This window comes from Sander lucioperca, chromosome 8 (assembly GCF_008315115.2).
Source record: "Sander lucioperca isolate FBNREF2018 chromosome 8, SLUC_FBN_1.2, whole genome shotgun sequence".
NCBI lineage: Eukaryota > Metazoa > Chordata > Actinopteri > Perciformes > Percidae > Sander > Sander lucioperca.
Window position 1 is genome coordinate 7,685,303 of NC_050180.1, and position 16,361 is coordinate 7,701,663.

General features: G+C 42.1%; 1 protein-coding gene across 3 annotated transcripts in view; it reads right to left on the reverse strand.

Moving 5' to 3' along the window:
- Nucleotides 1–5,209: 5,209 nt before the first annotated feature.
- Nucleotides 5,210–16,361, reverse strand: part of tmeff2a (transmembrane protein with EGF-like and two follistatin-like domains 2a) — a 135,142-nt gene continuing 123,990 nt past the window's right edge. The window contains exons 6-10 of one of the 3 annotated variants that reach the window (XM_031291267.2): nucleotides 15,201–15,349; nucleotides 13,093–13,140; nucleotides 12,701–12,827; nucleotides 8,433–8,591; nucleotides 5,210–6,049 (exon numbers count right to left, since the gene is read on the reverse strand). In XM_031291267.2, coding sequence (XP_031147127.1) covers nucleotides 5,953–6,049; nucleotides 8,433–8,591; nucleotides 12,701–12,827; nucleotides 13,093–13,140; nucleotides 15,201–15,349 — 580 coding nt within the window. In that variant the 3' untranslated portion in view covers nucleotides 5,210–5,952. Of the gene's footprint in view, nucleotides 6,050–8,432; nucleotides 8,592–12,700; nucleotides 12,831–13,092; nucleotides 13,141–15,200; nucleotides 15,350–16,361 lie in introns of all 3 variants that reach the window. The other 2 variants (XM_031291258.2, XM_031291275.2) reach the window with 2 other exon arrangements.

Sequence of the window (16,361 nt, forward strand, 5' to 3'; positions counted from 1 at the left end):
CTCATGCCATATACTATCACACACATCCAACACAAATGTAATAATTCTGGCAGCAATTCTCACTGAAGGACTTTCTCTAAAGTAGACACACTCATTCATAATCAATCCGCTCACTTTACCTCTGAAGCCGGAGGTAAGGAGGAGCCGCTTGGGTTCCATCCGTGTTGCGGTGAGCACAGCACCATCTAGTGGCGGCGGATACCTGTTGCTGAGTTACATTCATTGCCATTTCTCTTTGCACTTCAAAGTCATTGGAAAGTAAAAACTCGGCTAAAAACAGCGAGACATTAAACAATATGTCAAAAGAAGGGCAATAGTAAATCACAACTATAGACTGTAATTAAAAAAAATGTCATGAATAAGATTTTGATAAACATACTTATGACCAGGAGCATAAAGAGCTAATAGGCCTGTTTCACGGCAGACATGTTGACATGACATAGTAGGAAAAGCACAGGCCCTGGTATTGTTCATGCTGACTCACTGAAATAGCTTTACTGGGGCACTTGATGGAATTGAGCCATTGTTAAGGTTATCAATTTCAGCTGTGCTTTTCCTACTATGACAAATCAACATGTCTGCTGTGAAAAAGGTCCATATGTGTGGATTTAGAAACTGGGTTATAAACATAATTTCAATGGATACAAAGTCACAGTGGTAGAGGTGGTATTCTGATCCTTAACTTACATAAAAATAGCAAAGTTGTAAAAATACTCCATTAAAAGTAAACTCCTGCATTAAACATGTTAAAGTTAAAGTACCTAAGGAATATTAGCTAAATGCAATTAATGTAGACCTATCGGAAGTAAAAATGCAGAAATGGCTCATGTGAACGTTATTTCATTTTTAAATGAATTTTGCTGATGCATTAATGTGTGAGCATTCTACTGTTGTAGTTGGTCAAGGCGAAGACACATTTCTCTACTTATACTGTTGGCTAGTTTAATCTATACAAGCATCACATTCTGTGAGTTTTATCATCATGTGTATTGTAATAAATAATGTTAATTTCAAAGTAACTAGTAACACAACTGTCAAAGAAATATAATTCAAGTAGAGCAAAAAGTATATATCCCCCCCTGTAATGTAGTGGAGTAAAAGGATAAAGTGGCATGAAATGGAAATACTCCAGGCTGATGTCGGCGAGGATCTGGGGTCTGTCACCTCCATTATTGATCGAGTTGCTAAAATGGAGCGTCATCTGGTGCCATGTGTTAGTAAGAAGCATAACCAGGACATGTCGAGTGCAGTTGGAATCTCCAGCGCCAGTGTAGGCCTACTGGTTGGGGCTTCTTCTGTGGATTTCTCCGGCGGGGAGTTGTCTGCGGATGTAAGCACCCTTGGGTCTCCTGATATTGGATATTCCACGTCCGATGTCCCTGCTCCAGCATTGCCTACGGAGGCAGCTGGGGTAGGCAGCGCTGGGATGTGTGCGGAGGCTTACACTGCGAATGGAAGCTTTAAAGATACTGTTGCTTCTTCAAACTCACCTAAATGGAGCCTTGTGGTGAAGCAAGCCCGACAACAGAGGGTCGAGAGCCTGTCTGCCCCGGTAAAGCAGCGCACTGACAAACCTGCGCGCAGGAGGCCAAAGCCTGTTATTGGCACGAGTGCGCAAAGTAACATAAAAGTGGTGCGAACAAAACAGGTTAGTGTCTTTGCTACAAAATTCTCACCAGATCTTCATGCAGAGGCACTGTGTACATATCTTAAAGGAAAACTCAGCCGGGATGTTCATTGTGATCGTATTGTAACTGTGAACACCAGATACAGCTCTTTTAAAGTGACTGTTGAGTGTGAGGATGTTGCAACGGTGTATAACCCGGAGCTATGGCCTGAAGGCTCTGTTGTGCGGCGATATTATGAGCCACGCACAGCAATAGTTAAAGGGTCCAGCATGACCATCTCTACACCTGTTGCAACGGGGCCCGTCGGGGGCTGCGTGTTGGCAATACTGCTAGAGATAGGGTTCGACGTATGGTTGTGGATAACCTGCTGCAAAAATGTGACATTGTATGTCTGCAAGAAACTTTTTTATCTAAGCAGAATCTAGGAAAATTTTACTTTTTTAATGACCTTACTATGGGTATAGTGAGAGGACGGATATCAGGGGGTGTGGCTATCCTATGGCACAAGAAGCTGGACTCACTGTTAAATGTCATCAGGACTGGAGTTGACTGGTGCATTGCTGTTCAATTGAAGTTTAAAAATAAAGAACTTATTATTCTCAATGTATATACGTATATATATATATATATATATATATATATATATATATATATATGAAGCTGGATGTGGAAAGTCTCCCTGAGTAGACCCAGGGGGTGAATGATAGCTGCAAGACTAAATTGGATTGGGCAAAACTAACAAATGACGATCTCTTGACATACTGTATGAAAACTGAGGTTGTGATGTGAACTGTAATGATATCTCCCACTGTGAAACCCTCTGTGCCATGTAGGTGCAATGTGTGAGGCTAGTAGACCATACCTTATTCTACCTGTAAAAACAAACAACATTAAGCCTGGCTGGAACAAGCATGTTGAGGCACTTCATGCAGAAGCTAAGGTAGCATTTAAGGCATGGGTGCAGGCAGGCAGACCCAGAATTGGCCCTTTCCTTAGTAGTAGAGTATAAAAAGCTTACTAGCACTAGACTCAAATATGCCATCTGCTACATTGGTAAACATGAACAGGCTATGAGAGCAAACTCTATGGCTGAGAAACTTCTGGGCAAGGATGTCATTGGCTTCTGGAAGGAGGTGAGAGCTCTGAACAGGGCCAATACATTGCGTCTGTGTGCCATAGAGGGGGTGTCTGGAGCTGACAATATAGCTGAGCTGTGGAGGCAACACTACTCTGCCTTATTTAACTGTGTTAAAAGTGACTCCTACAAAGTGGCAAATATTGTCAACAGTAATCCAGAGATAATCACCTCCAGTGAAGTCTGCCAGGCAGTAGCACAGCTATCGGATAAGAAAGTGAGTGGGCCAGACCACATTACAGCAGAGCACCTTAAGTTTGCTAGCCCAAAGGTGGCAGTACTGCTTGCCATTTGCTTTTCTGGATTCATGACCCATGGCCTGCTACCTGAATCTATGTTGTCTGTTACTCTTGTGCCTGTCATCAAGGACAAAGCTGGCAAGGTTGGGAGTTTGGATAATTATAGGCCGATAGCCCTAGCCAGTGTGATATCTAAAGTACTGGAAAGAATTTTGCTTGATCGTCTATGTCCTTATATTGGTACCACTGACAATCAGTTTGGCTTCAAAACTAAGCTTGGTACTGATTTGTGTATCTATGCCTTGAAGGAGGCAACACAGAGGGGTACATAAGGCAGAATTCATCAGTGCTATTTGGGTTTATTGATGCTTCTAAGGCCTTTGACAGAGTCAAACATCATAAACTATTTGAAAAACTGAGCCAAAGGGGTGCCCCTGACAGCATTATAAGAATCCTGGCTTACTGGTATGCCAACCAGTGTAAGCAGGTTAAATGGGCTAATACAGTCTCTGCCTCCTTTGGGGTAAGTATTGGGGTACGTCGGGGGGGCTACTCTCACCAGCACTCTTCAACTTGTACATGGATGAGTTATCCAACCAATTGACAAGATACAAAACTGGCTGTATGACTGGAAACACCTTGGTTAATCATCTCATGTATGCTGATGATGATCTGGCAATTCTCTCTCCCAGCAGTGCTGGTTTTCAGCAGCTACTGAATATCTGCTCTGAAAATGGGGTGAAATATGATTTTGATGATGTTGTATAATGCCAAAAAGAGTGCTGTGTTGATATGTAGGACAAAAATGGACAAAGATCTTTTGTTTTCCAGACTTTTATCTGTCAGGACAAGTGATGAGTGTCTGTAATAAAATTAAATACCTGGGTCACTAGATTACAGCTCAGTTATCTGATGATGAGGATATATACAGGCAGCGTTGCATATTATATGCCCAAGCTAACATGTTGGTAAGAAAATTCCACATGAGTACGGATGATGTCAAAATGAGTCTGTTTAAAGCATATTGCACTCCTTTGTACACTGCTCCCTTATGGACTAAGTTTAAAAAGGCAAGCATGCAGAAGCTCAAGGTTGCTTATAATGACTGTATGAGGAAACTGCTCAACAAACCCAGGTGCTCTAGGGCAAGTGACCTGTTTTGTAATGCAGGGGTCAGCACCTTCCAGGCATTATTGAAGAGTCTTATCTACAAATTCATTTGTCGCCTGAACGTCTCCCAGAACAGCATTGTTATGCTGTTAGTAAATTCTAGGTTTAGTGCCATACGATACCAATCATCACTATGGAAACACTGGTAAGTGTCTTCTATAGAAATGTTGTTTCTTTTGTTTTTATTTCTTTGTATATGTTTCTCTTTCTTTTTAATATATGTTGATATATATATATATATATATATATATATATATATATATATATATATATATATATATATATCATATATATATATATATATATGATATATATAACATATATAACATGATATATCTCATGGTATTTAGAACTTCTCTGTATATTAGAGAACAATATGACTGTGCCAATAATTAATAGTAGGGATGTCCAGATCCGATCACGTGGTTTCAGACTCGATCGGAATCGGACGTTACCTCCCGATCAGGACTCGGATATATATGTATATATATTCTCATTATATTTTAACACGTCTATAGTTATGCGGTGGCACAGAGTTAGACCCTTTTGACTCCACACAGAAACAGCAACACGTGCGGCATGACATCACTTTGTTGCAGAGATGCTATCGGTTAAATGCCGGCAAAGTAGAACACGGAAGCAGCTTGAAGCGGAAAGCGCGAGTATGTCTGCGGTCTGGAGGTATTATAAAGTTGATGACAACAACATTGCCATAGCAAACTGTGAGATATGTAACAGAAGTGCTCTGTTTGTTAACAGAGTTGTTGAATGTTAAAATAAGGTGAATTAAATAAAAAATAAGGAACATCCTGGATCTGTTTTTTTCGCTCTTCTTTATTCTTTTTTTATATATTACAGAAGTATCGGATCGGGACTCGGTATCGGTAGATACTCAAAATCAAATGACTAGGACTCGGACTCGAGGGCAAAAAAACCTGATCGGGACATCCCTAATTAATAGTAACTAGCCTCCATGTTATTTCTCAGTCATTGTAAAATAAGTTTGCTACACCACGAACAAAGAGCGACACGGCATGTTACATTTCGTGATATAAATTATTTATTTACATTTACAGAAAAATGACCCCATCAAGACAATGTAGTAATAACTATTGGAAATAGAACCCAAGATACAGAAGCTGACGTCATTGTCACAACCGAACAGAGAGCTCTATAATAACATTGTGCCCTCTGTCAAAGGTCTCCTATAACACAAAGTGCAAGGCATCACGTGTAGCCCCGAACCCCCCAACCCCCCACCCCCCTCCCAGACCGAACAACACACACCTCATTTAAAGCCCGTTACCCTGCTTTGCACTACCCCGCTTTGCTTTAACCCCTCTAGAAACGACAGACGCCGGCTAGCCCGTCTCTACCAAAGCTCACACATCTAATACACATTCACACACACACACACACACACACACACACACACACACACACACACACACACACACACACTCACATTCAGTGTCCTCAATGCCCCAACACCTCATGGTTAAGTTTTTCAGAAAAACTCCTGGGTAGAAGTGACAAGGTGCAGGGAGACACGTCTTCATCTGGCGGCAGTGGGGACTGATGTCAACATTACCCCATGTGTGAGTCTCATCACTGCCGTACCACCATCCTCCCTGGGCATCCTTAAAGTTCATACTGGGAGAGAGGGGCGAGGAGTGAGGGGAAGCAGATCCTAATTTTTCGGGGTTGGCCAACAAGGGGGAACATCTGACGCCACAGCGCTCCGTAAAGTGGAAAGGGACTCTGTCTGGGGTGTCTGGGCTCAGATAAGCCGAGTGGAGGCGCGCATGGTGTTCTCTGTACTGAAATGAACATTGTTCTGCTTCTGCCGGTTGATCCGGTTGGTCCGTGGGCACTTCCTGTGCGGGGAAGAAGAAGGTGAGGATTAATGTAGGGGTTAGCTCTGGCACTAAGTAAGGTAAGGTAAGATTCTCCTGCAATTATTTCTCAAGGGATAAGGTTGTAAATATATTTATCATCAACAAATCCTATGAAAATACCAAAACCAATAATAAATTGATTCTACTTTCACATCTTGTCTGTATAGCCAAAGCCGGATATATATTTTTTCTCTGTGCCATAAAGCTCCAATGTTGCTCAAAAACACATCAATGAGCCACACCATTGTCTCTGGGTGACATGTTGCTTGACTACAATGAGCACTGTTGTGTATTTTGGGTGCTGTAAATATTCATTAGTGCACCACATGTGTATTAGTCCACAGCTGAAAATAGTCCCCAAAAAACTGTCCAAAATGTACTCTTTTTCAAGCAATGACATAGGTTTGTTTTCCGAAGTGGGGACAAACAATGAAGCCAGCTTTTCCCCAGCACACAAAAAACCCCATCAAATTATGAGGAAATTATTGGTTATTGTGCGTCCATAAAATAGAAATGATAAATCTTTGATGTAAATCTTTGTATTGCTAATGCACTGGTCCTTTTTAATATCATGTTTAGTTTCCTTTGATAGTGACTTCATACTTTATAATAGATAATAGCATCTTGTATATATAAATATATAGATTAACTTTGTTTAAAAAAATAAAAAAGCACAGTTCTTAAGTCTGATTTATGCTTCTGCGGAGGCTCCACGCAGAGCTTTCGCCGTAGCCTACATAAGTGGCCTGAAGTTTATACTTGTCTGTTGGTGTGTGCGTCGATCTCTTAAAGAGAATAGCAGGGCCGGCGTGTGTGTGTGTGTGTGTGTGTGTGTGTGTGTGTGTGTGTGTGTGGGGAGTGTGTGGTAGAGCGAGTGATGGGGATTAGCTTCGGAGCAAGTACCGACTATAGAGGTGAGAGAAACAAAGTGTCTCCCCTGTGTTTTCTGACCACGGTGGGAATCTGTAGCAGGAAAAGTTAACCCTCTCCTTGATTTCATGTTGTTTATGGAGAAGGAAAAACGAGTCGGGGGAACTGCAATGCTACCAAGCCACGGAAGAGCGATGTGCGTCGCTGCAACATGTAGTTACAGAGGTGCACGTCACGCTACGGCGTAGGGTCGGCATCTTCACGTACCTACGTTGATGTAACGCAGAAGCATACATCGGCCTTTATTTCTTGCATTCTTCCTTTTACGCTCAACAACCTCCCCCAATAAGGAAGGCCAATCTGTATGTAGCCTGAGAGGCCGAACCCAGAACTCACTGCCACACTCACTCATGCAGCTAACTGCTTTGAAGACAAAGGAATCAATCTTAAGTTTTGAGAGACAAACTAAAGCACTGTTACTTTGGTCTACAGTAGGGAGAATACAGAATAGTGTGGTAACAACATGATATCTTGCACTGAGTTCCTTTGGAGCAGACCTTTTCCAACAGAATGACAGAATATTATAGAGATGACCTTTCCCACGCCTACCTGTTTGTCCTTTAAGTGAATGGCAAGCCTTTATAATACGTGGGAATTACAAAAAATATTCCAATAACATGAACTACAGCTCAGTCTGCCCAACAGAGAAAGGACACTGAGGTGAGTGAGTCACCAGGCACTGAAATGTATGTGTGTATAAATTCAATCATTCATTTACACATTTGTTCATTTACTAGACTCCACGGTAACAAGTGGACTTTTACAAGGATGCGTATATTTATATTTTTTGCTTTAAATGCATGTTGCTGAGCAGCAGGAAACATTATTGGTAAGGTAACTGTATTCAGTGTTATAATTCTCTCTTCCCCTCTTTATCTTCTCCCCTCACCCTCTCATCCTATCTCTTTACGACTGCTCGCTCTCTCATTTTGTCCCTCCTCCTCCTCCCTCCTTTTGCTCAGAGTAGAGTCTCGGCCAAAACTCTTTCAAAACCTTTTATTAAATGTCATAAATTGCTCAGGTCGGCCGGAGGCAGACAAGCCCCAGGCTATATGTGTGTGTGTGTGTGTGTGTGTGTGTGTGTGTGTGGGTATGAATACAAAATGTCTGTTTAAACACAAGTGTGTTTGCTTGCCTACACAGATATCTATGTGTATCTGTGCTTGTACGCATACGCTGAATATTTTCTGATGTGTGTGTGTCCACAGGGGATGTGACAGTACTTTCTCAAGGTGACATTTCAGCTGTTTCACCTCCAGGTTCAGGAGCTCCACAGCCCCTATGTCTGACTCCTAAATACAGACAACATGGAAAATACTGCTGCCGGGTTCATTAGTAAGCTGTGTTTGAACGTATATGTGTGTGTGTGTGTGTGTGTGTGTGTGTGTGTGTGTGTGTGTGTGTGTGTGTGTGTGTGTAGGGCATGACTCACCTTGTAATGCAGAGCACCACCACGCAGATGATGACCACCTGGAGTGCTCCAATGATAGAGGCGATGAGGACATAGTGCAGTTTGCCAGAGCCTGGCACCACATAGAGCACGTTGTACTCTTTGATGTCACACTGGGGGCCTCTGAAACCCGAGTGACAGCTGAGAACGCACACACACACACACACACACACACACACACACACACACACACACACACACACACACAAAGAGAGAAAGTCATTTCTTGGCACTGAGAGACAGGTTAATTATTCCTGTGTTTCTAATTGAGACACCAGTACCTATTTGGTAAAGACGTTGTGGTGGAACAATACATTTGTGTGACAGTGTAGCGACTGTGCTTTTTCTTTGCTGTGACAGTTTATTTGACATGACTGCAGTGAGCAGGGGAAGGAGGGAGAGAGAGTGCGAGTATGCTCAAACTAAGCATCTAAATGTCTCTATGTTAGTCCTATGTCACCTGCCTAGGGACTGCACATGAAAAGTAGTTATTTTTTTTTACTAAATTCCGCTTTCTTTGTGTTGGAATTTTAAATTCGGTGGATTTATGAGGACTATGATTAACTGCTCCTCAGATCTCTGCAGGGTAAATCCAGACAGTTAGCTAGACTGTCTGTCAAATCTGAGTTTTCTCTCAAACGACTCAAACTATTGCGGCTAGAGCGGCTCTGTGCGGAGTTTAGCACCGTCCATGACGATTCTGATTGGTTTAAAGAAATGCCATTAAACCAGAGCATGTTTTCCTCTCATCCCCGAATGCTGTGTGGAGTAGCCAGACCCTCCTTCAGCGCGCTTTGGAGGAGGGTCTTGCAAAGCGAGACTAATTCCCATAGACCCCTATGTTAAGATCCAGCGAGCCAGCTGTCGCGGCCCATGGTCGTGCGCAGCACTTTCTATTTCAACATGGTCAGCTAGGAGGACTGGCTGAGCAGGTTCGCCTGTACAGACATCTGTATGATTCTTCATGTACAGACCACACACAGTCCAACAGCCTTACATTTGTGGTCAGCGAGAGCCAACACACTGGGCAAGGAGGAAGCATTTTGATGGAAGGTGTAAAAAAAACATGAGAGATTCTTTTGTCAAAGCTAAAAAAAAAACTGCCTCATGGAAAGAGTGTTCTTAACAGTGTTAGAGGCAGACAGTCATTTTGACTTGGAGATAAGCGACAGTCACATTAACAATTAGAGTAGATGAATGTAATGTTTGGCGGTACGTCAGTGTTTACCATGGATGCGTTTACTACTGTTGCGAGGTTGTGTGATTACTACTGTTCCAATCTCTACTTCTTCTCTACTACGTCTTGCTTATTCACAGATTATTTTGTTTGTAAGCCTTCTGGTGTGTCAGAGAACACTGCAACGAACAATGCGTTGAGCTAAATGTCTCCGTGCAGGGTCGTAGCTCCCACGCCATCTACAGAGGCCTGCGCCACGGTGTCACGCGCGAGTATAAACAAAGCTTTAAAATGGCCAACTTTAAAGCAGAAATAATCATGTTTACAGCATGGCACAAAGAGCAGTTTGGTCTCTATAGCTAATTCCCCCCTTCATGACAAGGCTTAAAATAATGCATTAGGGGTGTTCCACTTTGAGTGACAGGTGGCTGCCGCCACAGGAGGCGAGCATCGACTGTAGGCTTCATTCAGCCCGCTTCAGCTCCATCGACACTACACCTCTTTGCTCATATTTGAATTGGCCGACGTTCATTTTCATCTTCAAAAACCTATGGGTGACGTTCAGACACAGATTGTGGGCTACAGAAGCTATGGAGATACCACATGGAAACTGAAAGAGCTGGGATTGGCCGTCCTGGGCTGCTTGTGTTTTCTCCTACAAGTTTCTGATGCCAGTGCAGGTTATTGATAGTGAAGACAAACAGTAGTGGCAGTAAAGCTGAAGAAGACAACTTTATGTCCCCTTTAAAATGCTGTCATCAATCATTTGAAATATACAGTACAGCCAATTGCACAATACAGCTGTTGTCTCGCTGTATTCATCAGATGACTTTGTAATCATTAAATAGTGATTTGATAGACATCTCAGCACAGCAGGGCTCACAGTTTGCCTGGTTAAGTCACAACTGTAACTGGGTTGTATTAACTGCGTAACAGATGTTGGCTATGACCAACACTGTTGTTGTTTGCTGACCAATAGAGGTTAAAAAGAAGAAGAGATGTAGCTATTTTCATATTGTTTGGGTATTTTCGAAAAACCACCTGTAAAAGCTAGTGTGGATGCACATCATCTTCACATGTAATTGGTGTTTTCAGACATAGCCCTTTTAGTGTGGACGTGGTCAGAAAGTGCCACACAACACACACACACACACACACACACACACACACACACACACACACACACACACAGAAAGAGAATGAGAGAGAGAGACTAATGGAGATGATCTTTGTCCTCAAACAGGAGCTAAAATGGTTCCTCTTTTAATCTCTCTTTCTCTCTCCATCTATTCTTCTTTACCTGCTTTTCCTGTCTCTGGGGAGGTTGTTACCCACCAACACCTGCATATCCTTGTTTGTACCAACACACACGCACGCACACATGCACGCACACACACACACACACACACACACACACACACACACACACACACACACACACACACACACACACACACACACGGACCTCTCCCACAGTGACCACAGGTTGTGTCCTTCTCATTAGGACACAACCTCCGATTACTGCAACCAGTAGGGGGCAGCAGAGACCTTTCACACTACCTCTCTGCTAAGCACTGCTCTGTATGCATGAAGAATGTCTGGCTGGGGGAGCTGGGACAAGTGACGTTAGAGAGAAAGAAGAGAGATAGAGGGAACGAGAGATACCAAGACCCCCTGGCTGCCACACTATCAGGCCGTAAAAGATGGCAGACCTGAGAGGCACACACATGGACATTCACAGTGTGTGTGTGTGTGTGTGAGTGTGGGTGTGTGTGTGGGTGGTGGTGTTTAATATCATTCCTCATTATGCCTTTATTTAAATACAGTCTGTGCTCCCTGTGTTCAAGTGTATTTTGTGTGCTTATGTGAATAGGTATATGCACCGTATGTGTACTGTCAGTTGCAGCTGTGAGACTACTAGTGTGTGTGTGTGTGTGTGTGTGTGTGTGTGTGTGTGTGTGTGTGTGTTCCAAGTTATATAAATGTAATAAAAGTGTAATTGTCTTTTAAGGGGGCGGTTTAGGATTAGGTCTAGAATTAGGACTAGGTCAAGGTTTCGAGTAAGATAAGGCATGTAGTGATCATCTAAAACAATTTTTTTGGCCACTTGGGAACAACGTAACAAACTGTAAACCACACTGACATATTATGTCACCATGGCTAATGTGTTAGCAAACAGTTGCCTAGGAACAGTCGTGTTTCTGGCCACCTGGCGAATGTACATCTAATATTCTAATATACTCTCTTTTAGCTCCATTTTGGTCTCCACCAACTCCTGAGGCAAATATCTGTCTCTTTAGCTGCCGAACCCTCCACTGTGTTCATCAGCTAGTAGCTAACTTTGTCTGTCTGCTGTTTAGTGGTAGGTAGGCAGTGCATAGTGGGGTCTATCAGAGCTTTTTATCTGAAAGCCACACTGATGAGATCAGCGGGGGTGAATGAAAACAAAAACAATGAGATGAAAGACGCTAAAATGTAGGATTTGTTTATAGCCATACTACAGTCAGAGTTACAATGTGAAAACATTGAGGCAATAATAACTAAGATGAATATAGTTTTATTGATTGTTAAATAAGAATCCATGCACTGTAGCCCATAATTAGTTACTACAAATATAGCCTTATTGATTGCTAGCTATTAAAAACCCATTCAACTCATGAATTAATAATCAATAGTCCCAACTCAATGCATTATGCTATTATTACACCGTACCGTATTTAGATAATAGTGTTTGGTTACCTAACTTTTTAAAAGGAATTTTCTAAACGTGTCCTCTAACATTGTGGCTTTAACTGTTAAATAGCGTTAGAAAATGTGTGTCATAGTGGTTAAGATGCAAACAATGTACTATGAGTGCGATGTCCTTGGTTGATTGGAGACTCATATCATTCCCCTTCTCTCTCTCCTCATTTCTTGTCACCTCTTTACTGTCCACCTTTAAATAAAGGGCCAAGATGCCCGAACACATCATCCGCTGTCAGTATCACTTTCTGTTTGCCCTATCCCTACCCATCTCTGGTCCTCACAAATATAGTAATACAGTATATGTGTGTGTGTGTGTGTGTGTGTATACCTGCAGGAGGGCTGGGCCAGGATACTGGGGAACTGACACTCTCCGTGGACACAGTAGTTTTTGTAGTGGTCTGGACAGGGGATGTACAGGCCGCGGGCCAGCTCGTTCCTCGGATCCTCTTTTTCCTCTACTGCGTAAACACAAACACACAATCCATAAATAGTGAAAACACATGGGCTTGTGGCTGCCGGTGAACATACATTACTGTACTGTACAGGAGAGACACAAGAGAGAGGAAGAGATCAATAATTAAAGGGACAGAAATGGTTGAAGTGAGAGAAAAGTCTCAGCGAAAGGCATATAGAATTGAACAGAACAAAGTCAGGACTAATGCAACTTTAAGTGGCAGCGCATGTTATTTGGCAATGCGCCACCGTTACACATGCACTCACCTGTGAGGTCGGTCCGTGCAAAGTGTCCATCTCCGCCTTTGATGTCGCCTGGAAAGGCCAAAAACACATTCAAACTGATCTCAGGTCACTGCAAGCTCTTCTATAGCTCCAGCCTGGTAGATGCTAGATGGGATCCACTAGACGTGTCGATGTCAAAGGATGTGCACCGTGGCCCTCCTTATTCTGCCTCTGATTGGCTTACCCTGCTATTCTTACCCTAATCCTAAGCAATCCCCACTCTTCACACCTAAACCTAACCCCATCGGCATCTCTAGCGGATCAGATCTAGCATTTAGCCTCCAACCCCCTCCATTATGGGTTACACACGTTCAAACTGCTGCCAGGGCAGGTAGAGCGACTTCAATGTGAATTATCATCTCAACAAAGGGTTCATTTGGTCTGTGCACCTGTCGACTTAATGCGTATTTATGTGAACTATTCTCTTCAAAAGTGAGAAGCCATCTCCCCTGAAGTATTAAACTGAACAAAGGGGAGAATGGAGTGGAGGCGGAGAGAAAAGATCACAGGGAATAATGCATTTCTGCTCACCTTATTGACGCTGCATTGGATTCCTCTTTTCACAATGGCTAGGCAAAATCTCCTTCCAATCATTATTTTATTGCAATTGATTCGTTCAGTGGTCTGTGAATGTGTTTCCCTCAAACTGTGAGTCTGTGAAAGTATTTCCCAGGTTCATGATGATTATTATTATTTCTCATTTCTGTTATTTATTTTTCCTTTTATTGGCTTTTTTAAAGAGATCAGAACCTTGAGTCCTGTACCTCATCCACTTAAGAAAAATCAAATATAAGACTAAATTAATTTTAAGAGGGGAGACACTTCAAAGTAAACAAGGCTACAGCTACAAAACCTTTTTTTTTTCCTTTCTGCCTTCTTTGATTTTTCCTAGATCCACACATCGATGACAACTCGAGGTCTTCATGATACAACACTTGCAACACAAATGCATCAATGAAAAAATGTTGGCTTATCAGTACTTTGTCTTGTTCTAGATGACTATGAGCTGCAGTAGAAAGCAGGACTATTTCCATAAAAAGAAAAATGAATTGTTTTCCAATAACATGACAAGTGACACATAATATAAAATATAGGAAATCGTAGAAACCAGGAATATACATATCAAAATGTCATTTTGAATCCTGGCTAACACGAGGGTTACTTTTCCACACGTCTAAGGTTCTTGACATTAGTTTCTCTCTCTCTCCATTCTCCGTGATTGAAACAGAATGTATCAAATCGATCAGGGTGGTCCGGCCCAAAGGGCGTAACGTGGGGGAATACAGATTTCTATCTGTGCTCCAGAGCTGGTTAGCCCTGATTGCTTTACTCCCCATTACTTCTCAAAGCCCACATCTCGATCAATTGTCCTGTTGGGCCCGGGTGAATGCAGAGCCAATCAAATGCTTGCAAATGTACAATTTACACAATAAAAGCCGTTAACAATTGAGATTTGAACACCTTCGCTGCCAAAGTCTCTGCCTCTCTTTCCACCCAATGACAGCTTCAGCCAGAGCGTGCAGTTGCATTACATAAAATGACTCAAAGTAAAGAGAAATTAAGATGCTGGTAGATCATACCTCAAATAAAATTAAAATAAAACATATTCTAAAGAATTCTTATGTGCATTTGTCTTCTCCCACATGGATTAGCAATATGACTCGGTTAAGGGGTTTAACCACAGAGATTAATAAAACAACTTTATCCCTGGGACCTTTACAAACAAATACTGCACCCAAATAAAAGATACACTAAAAAGGGGGGGATTACCATTCAGTGAAATTATCAATATACATAGCAGAGAAGGCTATGCGGGATTTGGGGATTATCTTTGCACACTATTGCAAGATATGATTGAGTGAAAATACTGTATGTGTCATTCTGAAATGTGGTTGGAACTGCAGCTGGAGGGAGATATAGAGTCACGCTGTCTACATTTAGCTGCCTCATTTGCCTCCATGGCCTCACTTCAACCTGAAGTGAACACCTGCCCGGACAGTCAGATTGACGGCTTCTGCTGCGCGTCTGAAGGTGTTGTTGTGTCTTTTAGAGGGAACGTATGCACGCCTGTGTGTGTTTGTGGGTCTGACCTTGGCAGTGGCCCAGGTACTTGACCTCGATGCGTTCCTGCTTCTGACAGGACGCCTCCTTCACCTGGCAGGGGTTGTCATAGGAACGACCGTCTGAGGCACACACCGGGTTGAAGCTGATGTGGGAACAGTCGATGTTGCAAACACACCTGCAGAGCAAGCAGTCATATTAGAGTCGGAAACGTCCTTGCATTTGATTTATTATCCATGTCAAGATCTAAAATAAATGACATGAATGAAGTATTAATGAAAGTGAGAGCATCTTGATTCTGAGAGACTTTTGTGTGTGTGTGTGTTTAAATGCGAGGGACACAGACTGACAATTCCATTGGGGATTAAAAATGGAAACAGAGAAGAAAAAAAAGACAGTACAGCTTGCACTCATTCAGGACGTTGGACCATGCATAGTAATCCTGTTCAAACCGGGGTTTGGAACATTCAATATGACACAAGAGAAAATTGATTTTTACTTTGCAAAAAGAGGCAAGCTGCACAGAGGGCTTGATTGACAAATAGTGCATTCTTACAGACAGGAAGCAATTATTTATGAAAGAATTGTAGATAATAAAATTGTACATGTTAGTGTTGCAGAGCAAATGGTAGCACAAAACACAGCCACCATTGTAAAGCTTTCAGATACGTCATTTATTTTACATAACATTGAAAATAGCCTAAAATGGAAAATAATAACTTGAAAGCTAATACTATCATAGTGCACACTGACACGGTTTGGTGGAAGAAGAAAAAGTCATTGACGATTGCAGAACAGCTTGTTTCTGGTGTTACACCACAGCTTTTTAATATCCTTTAACAAAAGCCACTCGGCTGTAGAAATTCTAAAAAGTGATCTCCATGAAAATGAGGACGACTGCAGAACATTGACTTCAAGCCAACAGGCATGTCTGGTGTTTTATTGTCAGAGCTAAGCACTAAAGTGTGGCTGAACTGTACATTACCTTCAAATGGAAATGTTCTGTTATTTCCACAAGCAAGATATACTCACTGATAGCCTGATTAGTTTAAAAATGTATGCATTTACTGCTTACAACTGATGATCACTTCAAGTGCAAGTCGTTCCATTTAAAGCGTTTGTACATAATTGACTAAAAGTTCAATTAAAAGTGTTAGTTTTGTCTTTGGCAAATAGCTGCTGCTCACACC